The following is a 26,451-nucleotide window of genomic DNA, read 5'->3' as shown; positions in this document are numbered from 1 at the left end:
GTCCTAGAAGTAGAATAAAGAACAGATTCCTCTGAATTCCTCTAAAATATAAATCAAGTGGATTGGAAAAGTAGGCACCTTGTATAATGGTATAAAAGTTGTAAGCTCTGGGTAGATTCCTAGCTACTACAATCAAGATCGTCCAATCATGTAAGGAAATGATAAGCGCGTTCACTAACCATGAAAGTACCCGTTCACAGTGCATTTCCATAAGCAAGTCTAGTATACACATGGTAGCATGCTAACGTCGCGTTTGCGAGTGGAGAGAAACAGATCGATGAAAGGCCTTCAATTCTACCCTAATGAGAGTATGGTTCGTTCTTAGCTTTCTCAGCTTTTGCGATGCACAGTACAAAGTCAAGAATCATCCATCACAAAGACAATGCCCAAATAGTACTTATGGTGACAGGTTGCTGAAAAATGCATCGGCTTTACGAGTATGCTCCTCCTATCTCATCGCAACCTGTGCTTTTACCTTCATCTTGAGTCAGAGGATCGTGGAGTTTCTGGGATGGAGGTGTTGAAGGTGACTGAGGTGTAGATAAGATTAGTTAAGGTGGTTCAAAATGGCCGATGTAGGCATTTATAATTGGATACAAGGAGCTCGTGGAAACCAGCTGAACAGCTTTTCTTGGTGGTTCCGGGTACATGAACGCGGGTCCTCTCGCCACTTGACTCTCCTATGAAAACATATTGGATAAAGTCAATCCAAGGAATGTCACTTGATATATTGGAACGGGAAATCGCAGGCGTTAGAAACCAAGGAATGTTACTTCAGGGATTTTAACCAGTGTTTGACCCCAGATTGGCCTATACATTTGACAACCAATCAAGCAAGTTATTCAGCACCTATTAGCTTTGAAATTTGAGCGAATGAGGAACCATCCCAACATGTACAAGACGATTCAATTGTCTTTCTTTCATTAAGATTCACGAATAAGCATGAAAAGCTAAGCTGTTGCTGATCATGCATAGAGATTTAGAACTCCCTCTTGGATCGAGATTGCAGACAACTTACATGCACATCTTTCAAACATGTCACTCGGCGAACCATATTCATGATGTGCATGCTTTCGAAGCCAAAAGATCTTCAGATCTTGCAAAGAGAGAACTATCTGCAATTTGCCATGATAACACAAACCGCACAAGGCAAGGCTCCCGTTTCAGAAACAGATCTATGCTGGCAGAAATCAACACTAGCAGAACACAACGACCTTGAAGTCCTCATCTTAGAGAAAGAATCATTTCATATCTTCATTGAATTTTGAAGCCATACGGTCAGATCAATGTAGTCCTTTTCTCATCCCAGGACCAAATAATCATAATATTATAACTAACTAAAAATCACATATGGTTGGCACAGTGGGAAAGCTGGTCTTGTATTCTAGCTCATCAGGCGCTCCACGAGCTTGTCTTCAGTTTAGAAAAGTCTCAGCCCTCAACACATGGGTGTCGGCTATTTTGGCAGAAAACTGTCAATTTGAATTGGTGTAGCACTCTAATTCGCATGTAAGGAAAGAACCTTCATAGCCCGAGCGTGAAGCAATTACCATATTGGAGATACCTTACTGGAGAGTGCTTGATTTGGTAGTTCATACAAACCTTGGGGGAAAGCTCCCAAAATTCCTTTCACTCGTTAAACTAGCGATGGAACTAACACTCCTTAGTTCCACAAACCTGTACTAGTTGCTATATGATATGAGGTCCATTATAGTCCTACTTTCTCTATATAACTTCCTCTGTAAGACCATGAGAGAGATTCTTAAAAGCGTCATTTTACACTAAAATATATATATACGGAAAGATGATACAAATCGAGCTTCAAGATTTCAGTGCCCCTGCTTCTTCATCGCAGCACCGGTGAAGCTTTAATCTCTAATGCAACTATCAGAGCAAACATAATCTAAGTGTAGATTTGAAGAAAGAAGATGAAGCCCTGGTTCATCTTGCTAGGATTCAGGAGATCGTGAACCCTTTCTCATGCATTAATGAGAGTGCTTGCTGCTCCAGCCATTGCATTTATCCTGACGTTTGCATACAGAAGAAGAAGAAAGGTCATTGAGAGCTTCTAGAATTTGTAGACATGATCTTCGTACATGTGGGTTGTCATGTTCAATGACTGCAGCATCGCTTCTCCTTTTTTGTTGAAGCTGAATACAGAAATCCCACCATTATTAATATCTGTTGCTCGAAACCTGAAAAAGTGGCAAAAGAAAGTCAAATAGATATTACAGAGAAAATCTGGCAGTTGTAGAATGACATCCATGAGTTTCATAGACTTTGATGAAGAGCGAGCCAAGGCTATTGCCATTTTCCACAAAGAAATGCAAAACCATCCTTGGATCTTCGCAGATATACAAGAATTGTAGACAGAGGCATTGCACCAAGCCAAGGTAACAATTCTCAGAAAAAAAAAAAAAAAAAAAAAAAATTCGCTCATGAGCATTCCTTTTGGACTGTTCATGATGATTGAATACACCAACAACATTTTTTAAAGAACAATCCAAGAATTGCTTAATAATCATAATCCTGCACCTACCTCTCTGGCCCTAGACCAAGAGCTACACATATCAGTGCCCTCAACAGTGATTTGTGGGTCACAACCAGAAAATCTTTCCCTGGAAAAACAGAAAAGGAGGAAGATGAGTGGCAATGCAACTCTCAGCAACAAAATATCTCATGATGAGTAGAGAACTAACAGGTGATAGCAAGATCTCCTTCCAAGCCTCTCTTGCTGTCCCCCACAATTCCCTTACAGGGTAAAAACCATACACGCAAAAGTTTGATGGGTCCTCCCTCCATGATGTATACTCCTTTGGATATATCTTCCGAGCATCAACTGCCTCCAAATTCTGAGTCTCATTTAGCATACAGGCATATAACAAAAGCTAAAGGCGAAATTTATACGTGGAAAGGAAGTTTATGGCTTGATGAATTTGAAATTTGAACCCTTCAGGAACTTAGCACAGAAAAAGCAGTGAAAAGCACGACAAATTTATGCCAATGAGAGCTTAGGAAGCATTATGGAGATTTGAGGCGCCTGAATCAGAAGAAGACAAGAACTGACCATTTTTCATTCCTTCAAGGTAAAATAGATGGGCCTCCTTCAGTGAATCCAGGAAAATCAATGGCTCTTCCCTTCCTTGCCATAGGACTTCCGCAGTAGTCTGCATTAACACTCAAAATTGATTGCTGATAAAAGGATGACTAAGTACTAGTTTGACCATCTCGATTATCATTTTCAAACCTTCGCACGGGATATTGGACTTGAGAAACACTGATCAAAGTGCATCTCTGACAAGGCTTGTCTGCACCGCTCAGCTTGCTTCACCCCAGTCTCTGTTAGCACAGAAAGATTTGAGCTTCCCTGTGTTTCATAGATGGGAAGATTATTAGCTGAAGATTTACTCTAAAATTATCACAGGTGAAGAAAATATATGGTAAAATGACAAGATTTGTCAGGTCATAAACAATCCAAGCAACAGGAAGTGAACTATCTTTTCCCAGATAACAGCCAAACCTGGACTCTGCCTTCTTCATTCCAAGAGCTAAGACCATGCCTAACAATAGTGACCCTCTTTGACGAATCCAGCATCTTCCCAGTAAGTGATGTTGTTGCTCTGGAAAAATCATACGCACCGCCAGTCACGGAAGCACCATTTTCAAGTCTCTCTGTGGAGGAGGTGTGGGTTAAATTACAACCAACTCGAGTTGAAATGTCCAGCGAGAAATAATCAGCAAGATGGCTTCTGCAGATCTCTCTCAGTCGCCAATTGCTTGAAGACATCCCTCAACAAAAGTTGCTTTCTCCCTAAAGTTATGGTCAAAGCCGATGCATCACTAAGCCAGCCAAATTATACTTCATGGTTTCGTTTGCCAAATTAAAGTTATGGTAAAAAGCCCATGACTTCTGATTGATAGACATCGACTTTGTCTAAGCATAAAGAGTTTCTCTTTTTCCTTTCTTTATAATTTTGAAACATAAGATCAGACATCAACTGTATTGCAGCAATTCTAGTACAACGGCGCTCTATAAGCTCTTCCCACATAACTCCCCCAGCAGATCACACTTCACCCACCAATTTGCATATACACCTCACTAGTTTTGCATCTCACTACGCTCGTGCTTCGTCTATCACTCGCTTCACATCAGAAGAACGTGGTTTCGCAAATCAACTGGCATTCCGAATCAGACAGTCGCATCCGACAGACAACCCACGAGACGTCACAATCTGTCACTCCATATCTACTCTGCTCTACTCTACACGCAACAACTCGGCACATGCAGGAACACATGGACCAAGAAGAGGAAGTAGAAGAGTCGTTACCCTCGGTTAAAGGCGGCGCGGGGCTTGCCTCGCACCGCACCGCCGGAACGACCGAGCTGCGGCGGCGGTGGAGCTCCGGTGGCCTCTGGACGCCGACCCGGAACCTCGACGACCTCGAGGAGGAGGTCGCGAACGGAGGGCTCGTCAGGGCGGTGATGACTCCCGGAACCATCTTTTCCGGCCGACGAATGCCTTCGATCGACGACTTCCGATGCGGGCGAAAGAGAGCAATGCCAGATGCTTTGAGCGACGCGGGACCGCGTTCCGGACAACAACGAATGTTGTCCTCACGAGTCCGAGGCTTGTGTCGTCGTGTGGAGGATATGCCCTGTCAGATACTCGTGCTGGCGAGATTTTTATGACGTGGTCCGTGGCTAATGAGAATCTCGTCGTTAGTAATTCTAAGGGTATCAAAACCGAACTAAAATCGAATCAAATCGAAAAATTCAATTTCTTTTGTTTGGTTCTTTTTAAAAATAAAAATAAAAATTATCGGTTAACCGAATCAATGAACCGATAAGAACTTATTTCTTGGGAACAAAAAATATATACAACAGGAAAAAAAAAAACGAAAAAAAAATAAATACAAAAATTAAAAATTAAAAGCTAAAACTAAAAATCAAACCGAACATAACCAAAATTTCGGTTCGGATCTCATTTAGTTTAGTTTGGAAGTTTTTCCTAATGATTCGGTTTGGTTCGGTTTTTTTTTTTTTAAAATCCAATCAAACCGAACCGTTAACACCCATAAGTAATTTCTAAGTTTTTGTAATTTGTCTCATTAGGTAGTTTTTCACCAATTGAAAATTAATTTGATTATCAGTAATAATATTTATCTCAATATTTTCGTCCATTCATTTTGATAAGCGATGTAAGCAATTGCTTTTTGAAAAATAGTTTTCAATTTATTTATTTTTCGAGAAACAAATGAAACTTGTTTCTATACCAGTTTTTTTCATTTTGCAATTGAATCTTTCTTACTAAATATATAAATAGAAATACTAACGTGAATTGGCATATCCACATCAAGTTAGCGCTGATTGGACTAATTGAAAATACTATGGATTTGTTTGTGGCGTTTATGATTATGACAATGGTCAAAATATTAAGAAATGATCATCTAAAACTGTCGTAGGAATAGAGAGAGAAGAGGAAGGTGGGGGCATGGCTGTTCAAGGACTGCCGGCCTGGCTGGCCTCTTGGCGACATGGGGCGGGAGCACTGGACGTTAGGGGTGTCAAAAACTAAATCAAAATCTGAACCGAATCGAAAAACCAAACCAAATCGAAATATTCGATTTTTTCGGTTCGGGTTATTAAAAACCGAAATTTTTATTATCGACTCGGTTTTTATTGGTTAACCGAACCGAACCGAACCAACAAACCAATAGAAACTTATTTCTTGGAAATGAAAAATATATACAATAAAAAAACAATAAAAAAAATCGAAAACTAAAAGTTGAAAACCAAAACCGAAAAACTAAAACCGAACCAAACCAAAATTTCGGATTTGGGTTCGTATTCGGTTCGGGTCTCATTCGGTTCCGGACGTTTTTCCTAACGGTTCGATTTTTCAAGAAAACCAAACCGAATCGAACCGTTAACACTCCTAACTACCGCCGCCTTTCGATTTAGAGAGAAAGAGAGAGAGGGAGTATAACTTATTAGATGCTCTTCAGTTTGCCGGGGAAAGGGTCACGTTGGAGAAGCGTGCGTCCGATGAGGAGTGAGGTGGCATTTTGGGACGGTTTTGTGTGGTACAAGAAGCAATTTGAGAAAATGCTGTTTAGGGAGAACTTGAATCTGATCAATATGGGGAATATACGAAAATTTCATTCAATTATGTCTGTCTCTTCTAAAGAGTTTATTCAAGAAATTCAAAACGGTCAGTCAAAGAAAGCCAAGTTCTTCTACCAAAAGAACACAAGCCAAATCGTTAGGCCTCTTTGGGTCCCATTATTTTGCTGAAAACTTTTTGCCGGAAACCTCTTTCTCATTTTTTGCATAGCTCATAAAAATGAGTAAAAAAAAAAAAAAATCATTTCATAATCAATGGAAAATGCATGTTAAATTTATAAAAATGATTTTCTTTTTTACGAATCATATAATTTTTCAAAATACTCTACACTCAAATCCAAATAGCTCGGATCTTGGGTACAAGGACCCCAATGATTGTGCACAAGTCCATAGAGGCCAGGTTCGAGACCTCAATTGAGCCAAGATTCTCAAAGCGCCATGCGTGGGTACTAATCTTTCATGCACAAGTTATTAGTGCTTGGACTTGGGTCTACAAAAGCTAGGCTCAATCTCAAGCTCAAGTCTCTTGAGATTGAACCTTGGACCTCAGTGTTTGTGCCTAGATCCACAAATGCCCCAAATCCTTGTGGCCATACCCCGTTACCTAGCTCTTGTGTCCAAATCACTGGCACCCCCAAATCCATCGAGGCTAAGCCCAATTCTTTAGCTATTGGGCCTCACTCCATAAAGGTTGGGCCCGAACCCAAGTCTCCATGCCTAGGTCTCTAATGACCATGCTCGAGTACCTTGCTCTCATGCCCAAGCCAAAGCAACACTTGAGCTTGGGACCTAATCACTCGAGCTGGGTCCTCGAGTCTTGAACGCAAGACCTTGGATGGAACTTGAGACTTTTTTCTCAAATACATTTGAGGAGTTTCTTTTGTGACCAACCGTTAGGTAATAATTTCCATATTATTTGCAAGATGCAACCAAACATAGGAAAATGACCATTTACGTTGAAAATAAATTTCTTTGAAAATATTTTCATACAAAGTTAATTTTCAGTCAAATACAGGAGCTTATTAGGATCATATTTATCAAGTACAATTGATTTATGGATCACTAAGAATTGATGTTTCAAACTATGTTATGCATCGTTAAATATACGGCAATGATCTTGTAACAACAAAAAGAAAATAATAAATCTTCTTATATAGTCCTCATCTATCATACGAGGAAAAAATAAAAGAAAAATAAGTTAGCTTACGTTACACAACATATAAAAAGTAAACCATCTTATTATTTTTTTTTTCTAGGTGCTTATGTCAACCATAACGGAAAAGTGTAAGGAAAATCTAATTCGACAAAACACTTTTTTAAATTTCAAGATATAGGGTGCGTTTGGCTTTGATTTTTTGGGGGAAAGTTTTTGGGAAAATGCAAAGCGACTTTGAGTTAAGGGGTTTCTAAAATGCAAATGCGTTTAAAGTGAATCAGAATCTAAAAGTCCTCAGAAAGACTTTAAGCAAAATTGTTTGGAAAAATTTACATTTACAAAGCGACTTTTATAAAAAAAAAAATTAAAAAAAAAATAAAAGGTTGGCCGGCAAAGGGTAGGGACTGCCGGTGATCGAAATCGTCGCCGGCGGCCGAGGTCTCAAGTTGCAAGACCTCACGCGGCCGCCGGAGACCACAAGTCCTCCTTCATCTTCCGCTCCATCCACCGCCGTCAAGTCTCACCCCCGCCCCCGCCTCACCGACGCCACCCTCACCGTCGTCGTCGTCGCTTGCGGGAACGCCTTCCTCTCCCTCGACCTCTCCGAACTCAGACGACCCAGATCTGGTTCGCCGGAGGTCGGGCGACCCAAATCTGGGTCGCGGCCACTCAGACGACCCAGATCTGGGTCTCGGTGACTCAGGCGACCCAGAGTCGGAGGTCGCACGACCTCACCGCGACCGAGATCTGGGTCGCCCGAGTCGCCGCAACCCAGATCTGGGTCGCGCGACCTCCGGCGACCCAGATCTGTGTCGCCGGAGGTTACACGAACTCGCCGCGACCTAAAGGTCGCGGCGACGCGACTCCCGGGGGTCACCGAGGTCATGCCATTGGCTGGCGACGGTTGCCGTGACCACACCGGCCTCACGCCGACCTCCGTCGAGCCCGTCGTCGAGCGCGTCGTCAGCCCCTCGCAATCTCGCTCACCAATCTCAACGAAGAAGATGGTGAACAGTTACGAGGGCAAAACCGGAAAAACGAAATGTTAGTAAGGATATTTATGGAAGAAAATTTCTCACTTATTGGCCTCTCAGCATTCCGAGAAGGCTGAATGCCCAAGGCAGCCTCCTACCTGCCTTGGGCTTTCAGCCTTCCAAAGGCCTGCTTTGCCTCAATCATCTTTGCAAAATAATCTTCCAAACACCAAATTTTAGCCCAAAGGGCTTTGAGTGCTCAAAGTGGCTTGGCAAAGCCACTCCCAAACGCACCCATAGCATTTGTAATTCTTATACTACCTTTTTTTTTTTTTTTTTTTGGTCAGTCAATTATTATACTACCTGAACAGTACATTTCTTCGCAGAAAAATGAAAATTGGAAAATAATTTATGTTTTATCTGTAGATTTTCTCAACACACCTTCTCGAAAAATAATTTTTCAAAAAAAAAAAAAAAAATTCTAAACATCTAACGCAATAAACCGTGCAAAACGTAAACCCACCGCCATCCCGAGAATAGTTGACCCTCCTCCTGTCCGTCTCCCCTCTATAAATACCCTCACCCCCTTCGTCCGTCACTTTTCGGAGAGACTCGCGATCTCTCCTCAGCACAATCCCGTGCGCGAGCGGCCGCGCTGCGGAGAACTTCCTCCCAAAAGAATCGAACTCCAGTTCGAACGAACGAACGAACGAACGAACGAACTCGCTTCCGAACTCGAACCGCTAACGCCGTAAAGCTCAATCCGAGGGGGAGAATCCAGGGGGCGATTTAGGGTTTCGAAGCTCGCGGCGGCCATGATGGAGGACGAGCAGGAGTACGATCCGGCGTACGCCGAGGGGGAGGGGGAGGAGGACGACGACGAGATCACGCAGGAGGACGCGTGGGCTGTCATCTCGGCCTACTTCGAGGACAAGGGCCTGGTGCGGCAGCAGCTCGACTCCTTCGACGAGTTCATCCAGAACACGATGCAGGAGATCGTGGACGAGTCCGCCGACATCGAGATTCGCCCCGAGTCGCAGCACAACCCCGGCCACCAGCCCGATTTCGCCGAGGTCGGTTTCTTCGTGTTCCGCTGGAAACGAGCTCGCGAGCTTCTTTTTGCGCGTTTTGGATTTCGATGATTCGGATGGGGTTTTAGGTTAGTGACGGGCTGGTTTGAGGACGGGAGTGTTCGAGTTGTGGTTTTGGAGATGGTCTAGCTCTAGGCGATTGCGATTCTTCAGTGAATACGGTTATAACTGTGCACATCGCATAGGCTGTTCTTGGTTGGAGCAGCTTATGAGTCTTGCTTACAGAAATGGTTCGGAAACCTTGTCCATTTGAGGTTTGTGAGGCACGTTGTCGAGTTTGAACGTACTTAGTTTCGTAACATCAGTTCATGGGGTTCTCTCTTAGCTCGGGAGTTCGACAGTGGTCTTCAGCTGTTGAGAATTTGATAAGCCTTAGTTGAGGTTATTTTGAAAAGATATGTACGCCGGAAGGCTTTCCCATGGTGAAATATTCTGTCTTTTTCTGGTTGTGGAAAAACTGGTTTCATTTTGTTGCTGAAAGTTCTGTTGTACACGGCAGCAGCATTCGAGAAGTGAGAACTTTAGAGGAATGAAAGGGCAAAATATTTGAATTCCTTTTTTGTTCTTTAAGTTAATTAAGACCAAATTGAGGCTAGATTAATTTCAGGCTTAGTCTGTGCTCTTAAGTCCAAGTTGGATTTGAGAAAGGATGGAGTTGGTTCGATATTTGTTCAAAATTACATATATATGATGAGTATTTCTCATGTCTTTTCATTTTTGTGGTGTAACTTCCAACGTTACCAGATGATGGCAAATTCTACTTTTAGCATTTGAAATTGTGAAGTTCTTGCATATTACTCTGGTCAAAGTTACAAAGCAATATTATTCCCCATGAAGTGGGTGAATAGTCTGTCAAGTAATGTTTGAGGGATAAAGTCAACTGTATCATGTGTGAACCAAGCATAGAAACAATGCTATGAAATTCTGTATACCAGACCCCTGTTGATTATCATTCGTATAGTCATAGACCCTCAAATGTCGTTTGTCTGATTGGATCCATCTAGGACACAGAATACAAAAAGATATTGATCCCTTCTGTGATGGATAAGGGTGCTCTCCTCTCCTTTTGTAATGTTAATGAGACACATAATCGTGCAAAAGATTAAATGACAGTGACTTTGGTGGAGAGAATTTTAAAGAATTGCTGAGGGAGGAGAAATTTCTGAGTGGTGATATATGGCTAGTTGATGACAGTGGGTTGGAAAACTTGACTAGACAGCGTGACTTCATAGAGTTGCTTGTTTTGATTACATGTTAGTCAAGTTTGCTAAGTAACTACTTTTGCAATCGCATCTTGCTTCTCTCTTAATGCTTTTGGTTGGCCTGCAGACCATATATAAAATCAACTTTGGTCAAATATACTTGAGTAAGCCGATGATGACCGAGTCAGATGGAGAAACGGCAACTTTATTTCCCAAAGCTGCAAGGTTGAGAAATCTGACGTACTCAGCTCCCTTGTATGTTGATGTTTCCATGAGAGTTATCAAGAAGGGACATGATGGTGAAGAACTCACTGAACCTCAGGACTTGCAAAAAGTTTTTATTGGAAAGGTCTGTTATTTGAGTACTAGTATGGTGATATTGTATATGGGGAAGCAGTACATGTTAACTGTTTTGATGTCATTGTTATTAGGTCCCTATAATGCTCCGATCAAGCTATTGCACATTATACCAGAATTCAGAGAAGGATTTGACTGAACTTGGAGAGTGTCCTTATGACCAAGGTGGTTATTTTATCATTAATGGAAGTGAAAAGGTTTTAATTGCTCAGGAGAAGATGAGCACCAACCATGTGTATGTGTTCAAGAAGAGGCAGCCCAATAAGTACGCCTATGTTGCGGAAGTTCGGTCAATGGCTGAATCTCAAAATAGGCCACCCAGCACAATGTTTGTCCGCATGCTTTCTCGCACAAGTGCCAAAGGGGTAATGCAATTTCTCTGTTCCTTCTCTGTGTGCACTTCTGTTTTTCTGGGTGTTGATCGTTCTAATTGGGGTTTGGGGTTTGGGGTCTGCAACGACAAGGTTGGTGGGTTTGGAAGGGTGCGATGGTTCATTTTTACTTCTAACTGCTAGAATACATGGCTGTTGTAATTGGAAAACTGCAGGGATCTTCAGGGCAGTATATCCGGGCGACTCTTCCGTATATTCGGACAGAGATCCCTATAATAATTGTGTTTCGAGCTCTGGGTTTTGTTGCTGACAAGGACATACTGGAGCATATATGTTATGACTTCTCTGATACTAAAATGATGGAGTTGCTTCGTCCTTCTCTTGAGGAAGCATTTGTAATACAAAATCAACAGGTATTTTTGTTTCTGTCACCTCTTCTTCTGGGATAAAAGGCAATCACATGGAGAGGTCGAATCTTTCTAGGTCGCATTTGATCTCCCAGGCTGATGCATAAATATTCTTTTTCAGGCTGGGTCTGCTAAGGGAGTTAGTTTCCTTGAGCATGACTTTTTATTGTTCACTAGGATGAGGAAATGGACTTCTGTTTCTAAGTAATAAGTGGAAAGACATGAGCTATTTGCTTGATAATAGATTTATGGTTTTTTCTGTTTACCGTCTGCGACTTTTATCTATACAAGAGTTTATGATGTTTTATCAGTTTATAATTTCTAGTTAACAGTTTTGTAATTAGAATGATGTAACTATATTTCTTGATGTCAGAGTATGTGATATCTTTACATTTTTTTCCTTGCATATGAACCGCATTTTTCTTGTGTCTACCAAGAAATAAGTTGAGTCTTGTAGTTCCAGCACAAGTTATCTGGCCTTCTTGACATGATCTAGCCTTCTTTTAACTGTAGGTTGCTCTAGACTACATTGGTAAGCGGAGCGACAGTTGGTGTGACTCGAGAAAACGTATAAAGTATGTGGCAACCACTGTAACATTTGCTTCAGGCAACTTTTGATTGTATTGTGGTGACTTATGTCCTTCTTTGTGCAGGTATGCCAAAGAAATCCTTCAGAAAGAAATGCTTCCACATGTTGGTGTTGAAGAGTATTGCGAGACAAAAAAGCTTATTACTTTGGGTAGGTTCATTTCTCCTCAAAACGTAATTTTTCATGGAGACACAGCAAGTGCTTAGTAAGTCTGTGCTGCTTGCACCAGATACATCATCCATCGGCTTCTTTTATGTGCTCTTGGTCGAAGGCCAGAAGATGACCGTGATCACTATGGCAACAAGAGGCTAGATCTTGCTGGACCTTTACTTGGAGGCTTGTTCAGAATGGTCTGTCCTATGGAAGTGTCTGTTGTGGAATTCCCTTGCTGGTTCATTATTTTTTCTGTGCTCTAAGATTATTTTCCTTTCGGTATATGCAGCTTTTTAGAAAATTGACAAGGGATGTTAGGGGATATGTGCAGAAGGTTAATTACTATATCCCCTTCTACTGAACCACATGTTGGCCATACCACTTCTGTGTCCTTACCAGTGTTCATGAATGACAGTGTGTTGACAATGGAAAGGATGTCAACCTCCAATTTGCAATAAAAGCAAAAACCATAACTAGTGGTCTTAAGTACTCGCTTGCCACGGGGAACTGGGGACAAGCCAATGCTGCTGGAACAAGAGCTGGAGTGTCACAGGTTTATTGCATTTTCTTTTTCCGAAGCTGCCTTTTAAGTTTGTTATGCTAATGTACCCAATGCTTTTGAATTTCGATTATGAGGATTTTTTCCTCAGCGCTGTTGATGAGAAACTTTTATTGATATTCAGGTGCTGAATCGGTTAACATATGCTTCGACGTTGTCACATCTGAGAAGACTAAATTCACCAATAGGACGTGAAGGTAAAGTTAGTTACTCTGGGAGCTCCAGTTGTGTGGATTGTTCTTACTGTGGAGAATGTTTTATCAACAGTTATCAAGGCATGTGCTTGTTTTTCTCATATTTTTTTCCCGTGAGTAATGCTTTTCTCTACAGGTAAATTGGCAAAAGCCACGACAGCTGCACAACCCGCAATGGGGAATGATGTGTCCAGCCGAGACTCCTGAGGGACAAGTGAGTATTTTCCTATTAGCGAATATCTATGTTGGTTTGTGAAGATAATCTCTTATTTTATGGTGTCTTTAAATTCAATTGATATGTTAATCAGGCTTATGGACTGGTGAAGAATCTTGCTTTGATGGTCTATATTACAGTCGGGTCAGCAGCATATCCCATATTGGAATTTTTGGAAGAATGGGGCACGGAGAATTTTGAGGTTGTCAAAGTGTTTTGGCTAATTGTTCTAGTTCTGTGTTTTCTTAAGGATTTTTAACAAATTTTATCGTTCATTCATGGTAGGAAATTTCTCCTGTGGTTATTCCTCAAGCGATTTAAAATTTTTGTCAATGGTTGCTGGGTTGGCATCCATCGTGATCCTGATATGTTGGTGAAACGCGTTACGACGGTTGAGGAGAAGGGTGAGTGCATAAGATCTTTTATGTTTAGTAGTTAAGAGTACTTCTTGTCAGGCTTTTTCTGGATCAGCAGCATGTTTTCCAATGTTCTTGTTATGATAAGGATATCTAGATACTAATTGTTGAAGAGATTGAGAGTTAGCTCCTGGTGCTGATGGGCTCTCACATTGTGCAGGTTGATGTCAATACTGAAGTTGGGGTTGTCAGAGATATCAGATTGAAGGAACTGAGGATATACACTGATTATGGACGGTGTAGTCGTCCACTGTTTATAGTTGAGAAACAGAGACTTCTAATAAAGAAGCAGCATATACATGCATTGCAACTGAGAGTATGCCTTCGAATGTAAACCTGTTATTTGCCTGAAGCACTGCTGGTGCTTATTTTGAGTCTTTATCTGCTTTCCAGGAAGGGAGCCCGGACGATGTGGGGTGGCATGAGTTAGTGGCTAAGGGATTCATAGAGTATATCGACACTGAGGAAGAAGAAACTACTATGATTTCCATGACCATTAATGTGAGTGGATAGATTTCTCAGAATAAGCATGTTTTGGAGCATCTCAGTGACACACCCAATTTAAATTGCCCGACATCTGTTTCAGGACCTTGTGCAAGCACGGCTTAACCCTGAGGAGGCATATTCAGAAACTTACACCCACTGTGAAATCCATCCATCATTGATCCTAGGTGTTTGTGCTTCAATCATACCGTTCCCTGACCATAACCAGGTAGGCCAGTCATGCCAATGAACTTCATTTATCAAAGTTAATCATAGGAATTCAACTTAAAGTGAAGTTTTTCTTTTGGTGGGCTAGTCTCCACGTAATACGTATCAATCAGCAATGGGAAAGCAAGCCATGGGAATTTACGTCACCAACTACCAATTTCGGATGGTGGGTTTTCACTCCAGATTTTTATAATTTTTTTTGTTCCCTTAATATAATCAATTCTTGCTTAAAACATGTTATCTTTCCAGGATACATTGGCATATGTGCTATACTACCCTCAAAAGCCTCTTGTTACTACACGAGCTATGGAGCACCTTCACTTCAGGCAGCTCCCTGCTGGCATTGTAAGCATTTAGTTTTGGGAATGGGTTGCATCTTTTGCCTATGTCATGATCTTATCATGCTTCGTCACACCTTTTGTATCTTGATTTGGTTAGAATGCCATTGTCGCCATTGCTTGCTATTCTGGGTACAATCAAGAAGATTCCGTCATTATGAACCAGTCATCAATAGATCGTGGATTTTTCCGATCTCTGTTTTTCCGATCATACAGGTAAAGATGCTACTGGCTTGGTGATAAACCCGTTGATATTTTAAATTATTTCCAATTTAGTTTTAATATTGCGTTAAAACTATTCTCTTAGGGATGAGGAGAAAAAGATGGGGACTCTGGTCAAAGAGGATTTCGGTCGTCCTGACAGAGCCAATACAATGGTGAGAACCATTTGAATGCTCTTCATCCTTTCCTATTGTGAAAGTAGTGGAATCTAACTTCATCTTTGTTGCACAGGGCATGAGGCATGGCTCCTATGATAAATTGGACGATGATGGCCTTGCCCCTCCTGTGAGTACTTGCACGTCCACTGGATAACCTGTTTTTGGTTTAAAGATAGGTTTCACTTAATTCAGTTTTCTGTGATAGGGAACGAGGGTTTCAGGTGAAGATGTCATTATTGGAAAAACAACTCCAATCGCACAAGATGATGCTCAGGGACAAGCCTCCCGTTATTCAAGGCGCGATCACAGCATAAGTTTACGGCACAGTGAGACTGGGATAGTTGATCAGGTTAGGCCTGCGTTGACTTCACTGATACAGGCTAAGCGTACTGTTTCTTTTGGTTCTGAATTAATGATTGCTTACTGTTGGTTTACTATTTCAATAGAGATTCTTGCGGTAATCAAACCTTCTATTTTGATTCGATCCCCTTTATACTTTGGTGAATGCAGGTTCTGCTGACGACAAATGCTGATGGCTTGAGATTTGTCAAAGTAAGAGTGAGATCTGTTCGAATACCTCAAATTGGGGATAAATTTAGCAGTAGGCATGGGCAAAAGGAACAGTGGGCATGACATACACGCAAGAAGACATGCCTTGGACTGTGGAAGGCATTACACCTGATATAGTCGTGAACCCACATGCTATTCCCTCTCGCATGACAATTGGGCAGCTTATTGAGTGTATCATGGGCAAGGTTGCTGCCCACATGGGAAAGGAAGGAGATGCTACTCCATTCACAGATGTGACTGTGAGTTCTGATGTCTCCTAATCTTTTTGTTTTGGCCTAGATTTTGTAAATGCTCATTAGAATCTTGGGAGTTAGGTGATGCAGTTTAGATATGATGGAGTAAGGAGGTGGAGGCATATCATATATATTTTCCATTTGGCAGAGATAGGGCTACTTTTCTCAAGCTGCATTGCCAAATGTGCTTTGTATAAGAACAATGGCTCCTCAACCTGATCTGGAGAGACATTTTCACTTGTTTTGTTACATGCTGTGATTGCGGGGATTAATTATTTGTTTAATGGGGTGTCAGGTTGGAGGATAAGCTTTTACTTTTGCTTTCGAGCTGCATTTTTCATGTTGGAAGTTGGTCATAACTGCGTGGTTATACATTCCTTTGTTTTTAGTTGTGACAGCAAGACTTGATGTCTAATCCCTATTTTCTGATACTTAGGTGGATAACATCAGCAAAGCGCTTCATAAATGTGGGTATCAGATGCGAGGATTCGAGACAATGTATAATGGTCACACTGGCCGGCGGCTCACTGCTATGATTTTCCTGGGTCCAACATATTATCAGAGACTCAAGCACATGGTGGATGATAAGATCCATTCCCGTGGTCGGGGTCCTGTGCAAATTCTTACAAGGCAGCCTGCCGAGGGACGATCTCGAGATGGTGGTCTCCGATTTGGAGAGATGGAAAGAGATTGCATGATTGCTCATGGAGCCGCTCATTTTCTCAAGGAGAGGTTGTTTGACCAAAGTGATGCGTATAGAGTCCATGTGTGTGAACGCTGTGGATTGATTGCCATTGCAAACCTGAAGAAGAATTCTTTTGAGTGCAGAGGTTGCAAAAACAAAACCGACATTGTTCAGGTGTGTATTGCTTTCATCCAGTGCTTTCATTTGGTGCTTACTTCTCACCTCTGATTAAGTTAGGGTAGAGTCAAAAGTGTCGTTCACTCTTTAGATAGGCCGAGGCTGTCTAACTTGTCCTAGGCGATAATCGTATTTGTCATGATAACGCAAATGATGTTCTCTCATGACCTTGTACAGGTTCACATTCCTTATGCTTGTAAATTGCTCTTCCAAGAGCTTATGTCCATGGCCATAGCACCTAGAATGCTCACCAAGGATATCAAACCAGCAAAGGACCAGAAGAAAAAGGGTGCTTGAACTCGGGTAGTCGAGATTCCATTTGGTTCGATTGGTTGAGCGCTGCTGTTTCGTATGGCCTTGTACTTATAAGTGTCAACCATCTAAGTATCGGTAATGAGGGACTCGGTTCTTCTCGGTAAAGGACATGTCCCTGCGATGTAAGGCATCAGTGTTCAGCTTAAAGTAAATTCTTGTTTGTTTGTCCAAAGGACCGAAATTTTACCTAGCAAAAGAAATTGTATGTTTAGTTAAATCAATTTGCCGAGTGAAGGCAAGATATCCCTTGTATTCGAGCCTCGATAATTCTCGGTGCAAAAACCAATTTTAATTTTAATGGCCGGCTGTATGTAGAATGTCTTCCGGCTTAACCGGGGAACTAGGATGATACCGGTTCAATAGGAAGTTCGGCCCTTGAGTCCGTTGTCCATGTACCTTTCTCTTACATCTTTACTCGATCCCCGGTCTAATTGCAAATCAAGACCTGTCATCACCACCTGACTTGAACAGAGTTTCAGGTCCCGTTCACACCAATTGGCACGATCGTTTTTTCATGACTATCCTTGCATGGTGTACTGCAGCTTTAGGATTGCAGCCGATTGAAATCGCATTTTATGGTCCGAAGTTGGCAGGACTGGCGTAGTTTTGAGTAGGAGAAGACGAGGTGGTGAAACAAGATATGTAAACCCGTGTGGAGATCTCTACATTGTGTAGGAACTGATAAGGAAATTAAAATGTTTAAAGCAAAAATAACCGAGACAATAGATCGGTCGAGTCAATAGATAGTGATCGGAACTTGGTATTTCGGGAATCCTAGGAGGCGAGGAATCTTGATTAATCCTTGAATCCCGACCGGTTTGGACCGTCGGAGAAATTGAATTTAATTCTGGCGCCGGAAAACCTGACTCCGGTTCACTGGTGAACCGGATGCAATCGCGAGCGAGACGGGTCGTCGGGTTCGGCCGGCGTCCCTGAACCGTCGCCACTGCGCAGTTATTTCAATTTCGCTAGTGTCTGGGAGTGTAGAGAGAGAGAGAGAGAGAGAGAGAGAGAGCATGGAAGCCCAAGAAGAGCTCAGGGAAGAACGAATGGCGGAAGACGAGGTGGAGGAGGAGGAAGAAGAAGAAGAAGGGCCGCCTCCTGGATGGGAGTCCGGGCCCCCTCCGCCGTTGCCGACCTCACCTCGCTCCGCGAGAATCGAGACCAGCGCCGCCATGGAAGTAGTAGGAGAAGAGCAGAGGGAACAACTGAATGAAGCCGAAGAGAGAGAACAGGAAGAGGAAGAGGAAGAAGAAGAAAGTCCGCCTCCTGGTTGGGAAGCCGCTGCGTGTCCCTCGATCGGACAGCAAAGCGAGGGTACGGAAAGCGAAGCAGTCGCGCTTGTAGGAGAAGAGAGGGCGGCGGGAGAGAGAATGGAGGAGGAGGAGGAGGAGGAACAGGACGGTCCGCCTCCCGGTTGGGAAGGCGGCGCTCGTCCCTCGCTCGAACCGGGGAGCGAGGGAATGGAAAGCGAAGCAGTCGTGGAAGAGGAAGCGAAGGAGGAAGTGGACGGTCTGCCTTCTGGCTGGGGAATCGATCCTCATCGTCCGATCGAGCCGCCGCGGAGTGAGAAAATGGTGAAGAGCGAGGAAATGGAGGAGGCGGAGGAAGCGGAGGAGGACGGCCCGCCTCCTGGTTGGGGAATCGATTCTCATCCTTCGGTCGAGCCGCAAAGCGAGAGAATCGAGAGCGAAGAATCCTCACGAGAAAAAGCGACAGGAGAGAGAGCGAAGAAGGAACGAGGAGTGGAGGACGGTCCGCCACCTGGTTGGGGAATCGGTCCACATTCTACGATCGAGCCGCAAAGCGAGATGATTGAGAGCGAAGGAGCCGCGGAAGAAAATGGGATCGGACAGAGAGCGGAGGGAGACGAAATGGAGGAGGACGGCCCGCCTCCCGGTTGGGGAAACGCTCCTCATCGGTCGATCGAACCGGGGAGCGAGGGAATCGAGAGCGAACGAGTTGTGGAAGAAGAGAGAGTGAAGGACGACGGCGCACCTCCTGGTTGGGAACCTGCCCCACCGCCGCCTGCCTCTAAGGTGCCGCAGCCGGGGCCGTCCACGTTAATGCCGCCGGCCCCGCAGCCTGGTCGGCGTACCTCAGGTCAGTGCGACCAACCATATCCCAAGTTCATTTTTTGATGAGTGGTAGTTGCTTTAGCAGGTGGTCTGTAGCGTCATTGTCTTTTGATTCTCTAAAGGTCGTTGCAAGAGGTGATTTTCACTACGTCCTTGCTTGGACGGTTGACCTGATCTAATGGTCAGTCCTTTACTAAGTTCGAGTAAGCTTTCAGGTGGAGATGAATCCGGAGATCCTTCGTTTCATTGGTACTGTCCCTTCAATAGTTGCGGTACCTGTTTTGTTCTGATGGATAGGTTTCCTGCGGAGATCATAGCTCTAGTCTTAGCGGGCTACCTGCAAGATGAACGACTGATTGGTGGTTTTTGAGGGCGTTCTTGTTTATTCACACATTCAAGAGCTTATAGTGGCTTCGTGCTTGCTTCTTCTTTTACTGTTTCATCTATATATATGTTCTTTTCTTTTGTCACATTATCTGGGCACAATTTGCTGTGTTAGATATGGAAATGTTGGCCCTATTGAGTAAAATTTGTGTAATGATGGTTCCTCATGCTCTGAATGCTCATCTTTGTAATAGAAAATTGGGAAACAGCCATCTTTTGGATTGTTCTTTCAACATTTCTTTGGTAAGAACTGGTTGTTTAAGCAAAGAGGAGTGCATTTAATTTAAGCTGACCATGCTTCATGAGGGGATGTGTGTGGATTGTTAGCTTGTACTTCTTTACCATACCATTGTACTCTGCTATCAGGTTGTTGTTTTGGTAGACTTAGGATTAGACAAGTCAAACTCATCGGCCTCTTTTGGAGTCTAGTCATGTTTTGGAGGCTCATATCTGCTATTTTTTCATGCAATCACGACAACATCTTGATGCTTGATGTCTTATTGAGACAATGATGCTGCAGAAATGGCTCAAATGGTTTGTGGTTCCTGCCAAAGATTGATTTCATATCAGCCAGGAGCCAAATATGTGCAATGCTTATGCTGCAAGACGATTAACTTTGTGTTGGAAGGTTTATCTCTTAATCTTTACTGGTATTACTTTTATTGTCATCTTTCCTTTTCTCCTTTCAAGAACTATACAGTTTGACAGTACTTCGAACTCATATCGTTTGTGTATTGATTGATAGATCAGCAAGTGCATTGATTGTTGCTGCGTAACGACTCTAATCTGCAGCAGTAAAATGGTAGATGTGGACCCACACCTAGTTACTCCCTATTCTTCTTCTTCACAGAGCTAAAAGAACTCATTAGTATGTGACTATGTTCTGAGCTGCACAGTGGCATTATCCTCTAGAAGATTCCATGACTGGTTCAAGACTTTTTGTTGCAGTAAAAATATGTTGTCATACCATCAGTCCTATATGTTTCATGACGCCGCAGTTTCTTAGAATATGCAATTGGCTTGTTGGTTTATGCGGAATTGTTGTCTTACATGTAGGACATAAGATTGTTTCGTGCTTAATCTTGTGATCTTGGATTTTAACCTTTTGCCTTTTCTTTTAGAATGGAGATGGGATTGGTGAGATTGGGTTGTGGTAGGAAGAGGGAGTCAAAGATAGATATGCAGCATGGTAGATGTAGGTTGAGGAACAAGACTGTTTTATAGTAGCGAAATTTTTTTGACTTGGTTTATGTATGCATGATGTATTTGTTCTGGACATATCATTGTGATAAAAATTGATGCAATTACGTCTGTACTTCTTCCTTGATGCTTGGATGCAAAAGTTTTTAAAATAGGAAATACTCTCTATGGCAACCATTTGAGAATTTATTATAGTCTGATCCCGCTTGAATATCTTTGACCTGCTTTATGTATGCATGATGAATTCATGTCGTTGTGATAACAATTGATGCAATTACAGCCGTACTTCTTCCTCGATGCTTGGATGCGAAATTTTTTAAAATAGGAAGTACTCGCTATACCAACTGTTAGAGAAATCTTTATTGTCTGATCCAGCTCGAGCCTGATCCTCGAAAAAGAGAGAAGATTAAGCCTTTCAAGAAGGACCTAAATCTGCCTGTAACATGTCACTTTGTTAAGAAATTTGTCAAAATTCACATGAATTTTATGTGCCTTGGGAAATTAAACTGGAAGAGTTCAACAGTAAGTAGTTATTGGAGGTCAAGTGACTTAAGTCGAGTCTGTTGGAAAAGTAAATAGTGCCTGGGTGATATGCCATACTATAAGTTTTAAGAAGCTGATCATTAGCATGTCTTGAGTTTACAGGATAGTTTTCCCCCAGTGTCATATCAGCTCGAAATTGTCTTTTGCATTAGTTTCAGGCTGAAAATGGTTATATCCTTTGTCGATTAAAGTTTTGCCTCCAATTCTGCAGCTTTTGCCACAGTAGTATGAAATCTTATCACATAATATTATGATGGAGGGATACAACTGATGAGCAATTCCTCTTTAATTTTGCATTCAGACTAAATATGTCATAATTCTGTTGCAAGAAGAGCATAATTGAAGAAGGGACAAAACAATTCAGTGTTGAAGCTGAAGTTGTTCGCAGTCTAAAATAAATTATGGTGTTCCTACCACTGTAGAGTGGAGTCTAGTTTGGCTGGAAACTTCTTTCTGTTATTCAGCGATGTATGTCTTTGTCTTACTGAAAAACGAAATAGTCTTTGTTCTTGTTTCTTCAGAGCATCTGGTTGGACAAGTTAAGTGTGGTACATGTGCGATGTTGCTTATGTACCCGTATGGCGCTCCAGCAGTCAAGTGTTCGGCCTGCCGTTCTGTGACAGAAATTGGGGTATGCAAACTGTTTGCTTGAATAACTTTTGCATGACCATACTTGGTAGATATATCTTTTAACTTCCTTCATCCATGGAGTGGGTTCCCATGGAAAACATCAGTGGCAGTAGAAATTTTTGGGTCCCATGATCCTTAAGGTCCCTTTAGGACATATATAACCATTTTTGTGACTGGAAATATTTCACGTTGATGGACTTCTACTTTTTGTAGACATGAGGAACCAAATTACAATTGTATGTATCTTTTTTAACTGTCGGCCAATGCTGGTTGGACACCCAAGTTGAATTAGATACTTGTATGATTTAGCTGTGATTTTGAAGATTTTTGAGTGGTGGGGTGTTATTCCCGTTTCTGGTCCCTCTTGGCTAGTCTTAAATTGATCACTAAGTCTGTATTATTTTCTTAATTTTCCTTTCACTTGAAACTATTTAACATGTTGAGGCAACAAAGTTACTTTCTCTCCATTGGCACGGTCTCATTGACAAGAGCTGGCACTTGGGTGACCGATTGGATATATTCATGGTTGTTTACAAGCATCAGTCCTTTCCATGTACATCAAGCTTTAACTTGATTTGTTTATGGTAATGCCTAAACTGAGTATTAATCTGTATCACTAGGAGCACAACAAAAGGACCCCATGGGCGGTACAGCAAGGGAGACTTCCCCCTCCCAGTACAGTTCCTTGATGGGCACACGCAAATCTACAGTTCTGCAGGTAGTATCATTTTCTGAATGCCTTTTCCGGTCTAAGTGCATGTTTGTTATATCATCCACATAATTGAGATATGCTTGCTAAATCCCGAATTTATACTTCCCCAGTTGGAACTTTGTTATGCCTTATTATTATGTGCTGCCCTGCATCCTAGTAGGCTTCGATTCTCATACGGAACTGCTCTAAAAATCTGTGTATGCTTCTTGTGCAGATGTTAACATCAACGGGGAATGAAGGCAAATTCTTTGCATCTGCACAAGCTACGCTCATGCTTTTTGGACTCATTTCTTCGGGCGCCTGCTCTATGAAAACCCAAAAAGGACCCTGCAGCCAGATTTGCAGTTTCAGAGGATCTCAGCTAGAGATAAGTTAAGACCTAACAGCTGCATCAAAACGATCCTCAAAATATTTCCCTAATACTGCTGGCGTGTGAGATGTTTTTGCCTGCCTGGGTCTGTTCCTAGAAGCCAATCAAGGATTGCTAGTTAGAACGAGATTAGTATCCGAGTTCAAGTCCCTTATGTACATGCCTATGTATTAGTTCTTGAAGCCTGAAAAATTTATGCGCCGTATGATCTGCTTCTCAAACTTTTGCCCTGAGATTAATTTCTGCACCTGAGTAATCGCTTGAAGACTTTAGTCCCTCTGAACATTTTATGAACCGGCGGCAGCAAAGCGCGATATGGCGATGGTCGTGTTTTCGGAAGTGTTGCTGCTTTTAAAGAATATTCCGAACAGATACGCAGTGAAGTGTTTCCACCTCAACGTTAGAATCGTGAATGGGCTACGTTAATGACCATCTCTGGGTAATTGGGTCTTTGGCGAGCTCATTGGGACCGTGGTCGTCCATCTTCGTTTTGCTGGCCGACGAGATCTTTGCGATTGACAAGCCAGCTGGGTTGGTTTGCCAAGTTCCAAATTAAGATTCTGTTTGATTTACAGAAAATAATATATAGGAAAATATTTTCTGAACTTTTTGATGTTCATTTCACAGAAGATTTCACAGAAGATGAGTTGGTTTGGTTGGGAAAAACATTTTCCAAGAAGGGAAAAAAGGTTTTTAAAATAGGAGAAAATGTTTTATAGTTTTGAGAAAGAGCAAAAACATTTTTCACATTTTCTTTCACCTCATTTTCTTTCATCAAATACTTTTTACTTTTATTATTTTTTAATTTTTTAAGAATTGATTTTTAATTATTTTTAATTATTTTTCCTTTTTTCCTTTTCTTTCTTTTTCTTTTTTTCTTCATTGGCTGATCGTCAGCCTGAAAAAAAGAAAAAAATTAAAAAATAAAATTTAAAAATATAATAAAAGAATTATTGAAATTGTTGCATGGAGGAAAAGTTTTCCTACTAACAATGAAAAATATTTTCTAGCTGATTTTCAGATTTCAGTTGAATATTGGAAAATATGATTATTTTTTTTTAGAAAAAATGCTTCATATAATACATTTTTTTAAATATTATATATCTGCAAAACCGAATGGAGTCTAAATGAAGTGCAAATGTATAGTTGATTGCAATATTGCTAATGAGGGAAAACAATGAAAAATACAAGGGGGTGGGGGGGGGTGGGGGAGGAGGGGGATGAAGAGACATAACTTTCGATGTCTACTTTAATGCCAAAACTTTATGTTAGATTGTTTAAATGATGAATTGGAGAGGAAAAATTGATTATTTTGATGCTTTGGTTGATGAATTCATGTAACGAAATTTTAATGTCTATGTAGCTTTCTTATAAAAAAGAAAGTCCCATGTGGATGATGACTTGCCCTTTGAACTCATTCTCTCTCAGTTCTCGGTTCTCCTCTCATCCAGAAAATAGTTTCACTTGGCTTGAAACTTAAGCTCTCAAGAAGTCAGGATTCATCTTCAATGACGACCCCACCTTCCATAGCAAGCGCAATCTATTCCCCTTCCCCCAACCCTAGGTTGACATCACCACCTTCGTCTCCTTCTGTTCCCACTGCGGCTCGACCACCTGCAATAATGCCTCCTCCGATCTCCATGTCCCCTTCCGCAAGCTCCGGCACACCGTCGACTACCTTGCCTCCCGCCTCCCTGCTATGGGCATACGCTAGGGTGACATCGTCCTCCGTTGAACCTTCATTACGGTCCTTTGTTATTGTCAGTCCTCAAAATACCACCTTAAAAATTGCAATTCCAGTGAAACAAAATCACACAAATGAAGTAGCAAACTCTATTGTAAGTTTCGGTCATTAATTTTGCCCCAAATCCACGGTTGTAAGGGTATGGTTTGGGAAAGAAGCTGAATTTTTCCCCAAATCACTTATTGTGACGTTAGGGTTTGAAGAAAGGTTGAATAGAGGTATCTTTTAGTCCACTAAACCAGTCGAGATTATTTGGGGCAATCATGGGTCGAATAGTAATGTTTAGGACTATTATTAGTTGTTAGGTACGCCTGCCACACCTGATTTCCAGCATCTCACATCTGAGTTGCCATTTTTCTTTTTTAAAGTGACTTTGATCCGACAAAAAGTGTTTGCACCAAATTGAGTGCCACACAAAAGGGATAATATTTTTAGTGTCATTTTTTCACAGACATCACATTATGAGAAATAGCATGTGAGGAAGAAGTTGCAAAAAATATTAAAAATAGGTCAAACAATGGTAGGACTCAGGTCTCTCTCCAAACCATAAACATGAAATGGCGAAAATAAAACCTAAGCACAAAGCGTTAGCCGCCAAATAAACTGAAATATATTTGGGAACCACCGTCTCAAAGCCTCTTGAGCTCTAAAAGCCCTTGGGCAAATATAGAGAAGCAGTACGCAAAAGAAATCCATAAACTAAGGACGCGTTTGGTAACGATTTTGTTCGAGGAACCGATTTTGACAAGAAATGATTATTTTTTATTTTGTTCCAGGAACCGATTCCCGAGTAAAAGAACGTGTTTAGTAAAGGCCCTGTTTGGTAACCATCCAAACAAAAATAAATCCCCGATTCTTTGTTCCGGAATCGTTTCGGCCTAAAATTGCGTTTGGTAAAATTTTTGTTCCTGGGAACAAATTTGTTCCGGAAAACAGATTGGGAATAGAATCAAGAAAAAAAAAAGTTGATTATTGTTTCGGGAACGAATTTGAGAATCAAAATCAAGAAATTTTCTTCTTTCCTTCAGCCAATCTCACGACCGCCGTTCACCACCGCCCGCCACCATCCGTCGCCCGCCGCCGGCCGCGGTCCGGCGAGCTCGCCGAGGCAAGCCCAGCCCACCGGCGAGCTCGCCGGAGGCTTGCCCAACCATCGGCCGAGGCTCGGCCTCCCAGATCCGCGAGGCCGAGCCTCGCCGGGCCGGGCAAGGCCTCGCCCGGGGTTGGGTGGGTGGGCAAGCCTTGCGACGCCCACCCCACCGGTGGCCGGGCGAGGCTCGCTGGCCACCGGCAAGGCTCACCTGGCCCGCGGTGGCACGGCGGCCTCGCCCAACCCCAATGAGGCCGGCCCGGCCACCGGCGGGGCTAGGCGAGCCTCGCCCGGCCACGGGCGAGGCTTGGCCGATGAGGGCCGGCCTCACCGAGGGCCGGGCGACGCTTCGGTGAGGTCGTAGGCCCTCGTTTGGCCGTCGTGTCCGGGGCGACCGGCTAGAAGAAGAAGAAGATGAGAAAAGAAAAGAAAAAAAGGAAAAAAAGAAAAAGAAAAAGAAAATAAAAAAAAAAGGAAAATGAAAAGAAAAAAATGAAAAAAATGAAAAAAAGAAAAGGAAAAA

General features: G+C 42.3%; 3 protein-coding genes across 3 annotated transcripts; 2 read left to right on the top strand and 1 right to left on the bottom strand.

The window, feature by feature from the left end:
- Nucleotides 1–1,533: 1,533 nt before the first annotated feature.
- LOC120293316 (probable 2-carboxy-D-arabinitol-1-phosphatase) lies at nt 1,534–4,622 on the bottom strand. Its single transcript, XM_039312409.1, has 7 exons — nt 4,329–4,622; nt 3,521–3,672; nt 3,248–3,367; nt 3,068–3,167; nt 2,699–2,839; nt 2,540–2,618; nt 1,534–2,195 (listed from the first exon to the last, which is right to left on the bottom strand). The coding sequence occupies exons 1-7, from the start codon at nt 4,498–4,500 to the stop codon at nt 2,069–2,071; spliced, it is 891 nt and encodes a 296-aa protein (XP_039168343.1). The 5' UTR covers nt 4,501–4,622; the 3' UTR covers nt 1,534–2,068.
- Nucleotides 4,623–8,864: 4,242 nt separating this feature from the next.
- LOC104445284 (DNA-directed RNA polymerase II subunit RPB2) lies at nt 8,865–17,475 on the top strand. Its single transcript, XM_039312304.1, is given in 29 exon segments — nt 8,865–9,327; nt 10,675–10,896; nt 10,979–11,269; nt 11,452–11,649; nt 12,157–12,218; nt 12,297–12,367; nt 12,370–12,382; nt 12,462–12,582; nt 12,675–12,719; nt 12,801–12,938; nt 13,069–13,146; nt 13,275–13,352; nt 13,447–13,554; nt 13,638–13,670; nt 13,672–13,731; nt 13,733–13,756; nt 13,929–14,084; nt 14,162–14,269; nt 14,355–14,480; nt 14,568–14,645; nt 14,729–14,824; nt 14,918–15,033; nt 15,125–15,194; nt 15,271–15,324; nt 15,403–15,546; nt 15,708–15,807; nt 15,810–16,006; nt 16,437–16,859; nt 17,040–17,475. Coding segments are annotated over 29 exon segments (3,588 nt in total). The 5' UTR covers nt 8,865–9,069; the 3' UTR covers nt 17,160–17,475.
- Nucleotides 17,476–18,172: 697 nt separating this feature from the next.
- On the top strand, nt 18,173–23,350 carry LOC104445286 (cilia- and flagella-associated protein 251). The gene is made up of 5 exons (XM_010059123.3): nt 18,173–19,280; nt 20,160–20,267; nt 21,904–22,013; nt 22,633–22,730; nt 22,939–23,350. Exons 1-4 carry the CDS (start codon nt 18,194–18,196, stop codon nt 22,699–22,701), a joined length of 1,374 nt encoding a protein of 457 aa, XP_010057425.2. The 5' UTR covers nt 18,173–18,193; the 3' UTR covers nt 22,702–22,730; nt 22,939–23,350.
- The last annotated feature ends 3,101 nt before the right edge of the window (nt 23,351–26,451 follow it).

Source organism: Eucalyptus grandis, chromosome 5, assembly GCF_016545825.1.
Source record: "Eucalyptus grandis isolate ANBG69807.140 chromosome 5, ASM1654582v1, whole genome shotgun sequence".
Taxonomy (NCBI): domain Eukaryota; kingdom Viridiplantae; phylum Streptophyta; class Magnoliopsida; order Myrtales; family Myrtaceae; genus Eucalyptus; species Eucalyptus grandis.
Note: the sequence above shows the minus strand (reverse complement) of the source record. Positions and strands in the feature narration are given on the sequence as shown.

Coding starts and splice junctions, on each gene's coding strand:
- LOC120293316 (XM_039312409.1), bottom strand. CDS start 4,500: ATGGTTCCGGGAGTCATCACCGCCCTGACGAGCCCTCCGTTCGCGACC. Junction 3,168..3,247: donor GTCCAATATCCCGTGCGAAG/GTTTGAAAATGA, acceptor GTGTTAATGCAG/ACTACTGCGGAAGTCCTATG. Junction 2,196..2,539: donor CTTGGTCTAGGGCCAGAGAG/GTAGGTGCAGGA, acceptor CCACTTTTTCAG/GTTTCGAGCAACAGATATTA.
- LOC104445286 (XM_010059123.3), top strand. CDS start 18,194: ATGGAAGCCCAAGAAGAGCTCAGGGAAGAACGAATGGCGGAAGACGAG. Junction 19,281..20,159: donor GCCTGGTCGGCGTACCTCAG/GTCAGTGCGACC, acceptor ATGATGCTGCAG/AAATGGCTCAAATGGTTTGT. Junction 20,268..21,903: donor GATTAACTTTGTGTTGGAAG/GTTTATCTCTTA, acceptor TTGTTTCTTCAG/AGCATCTGGTTGGACAAGTT.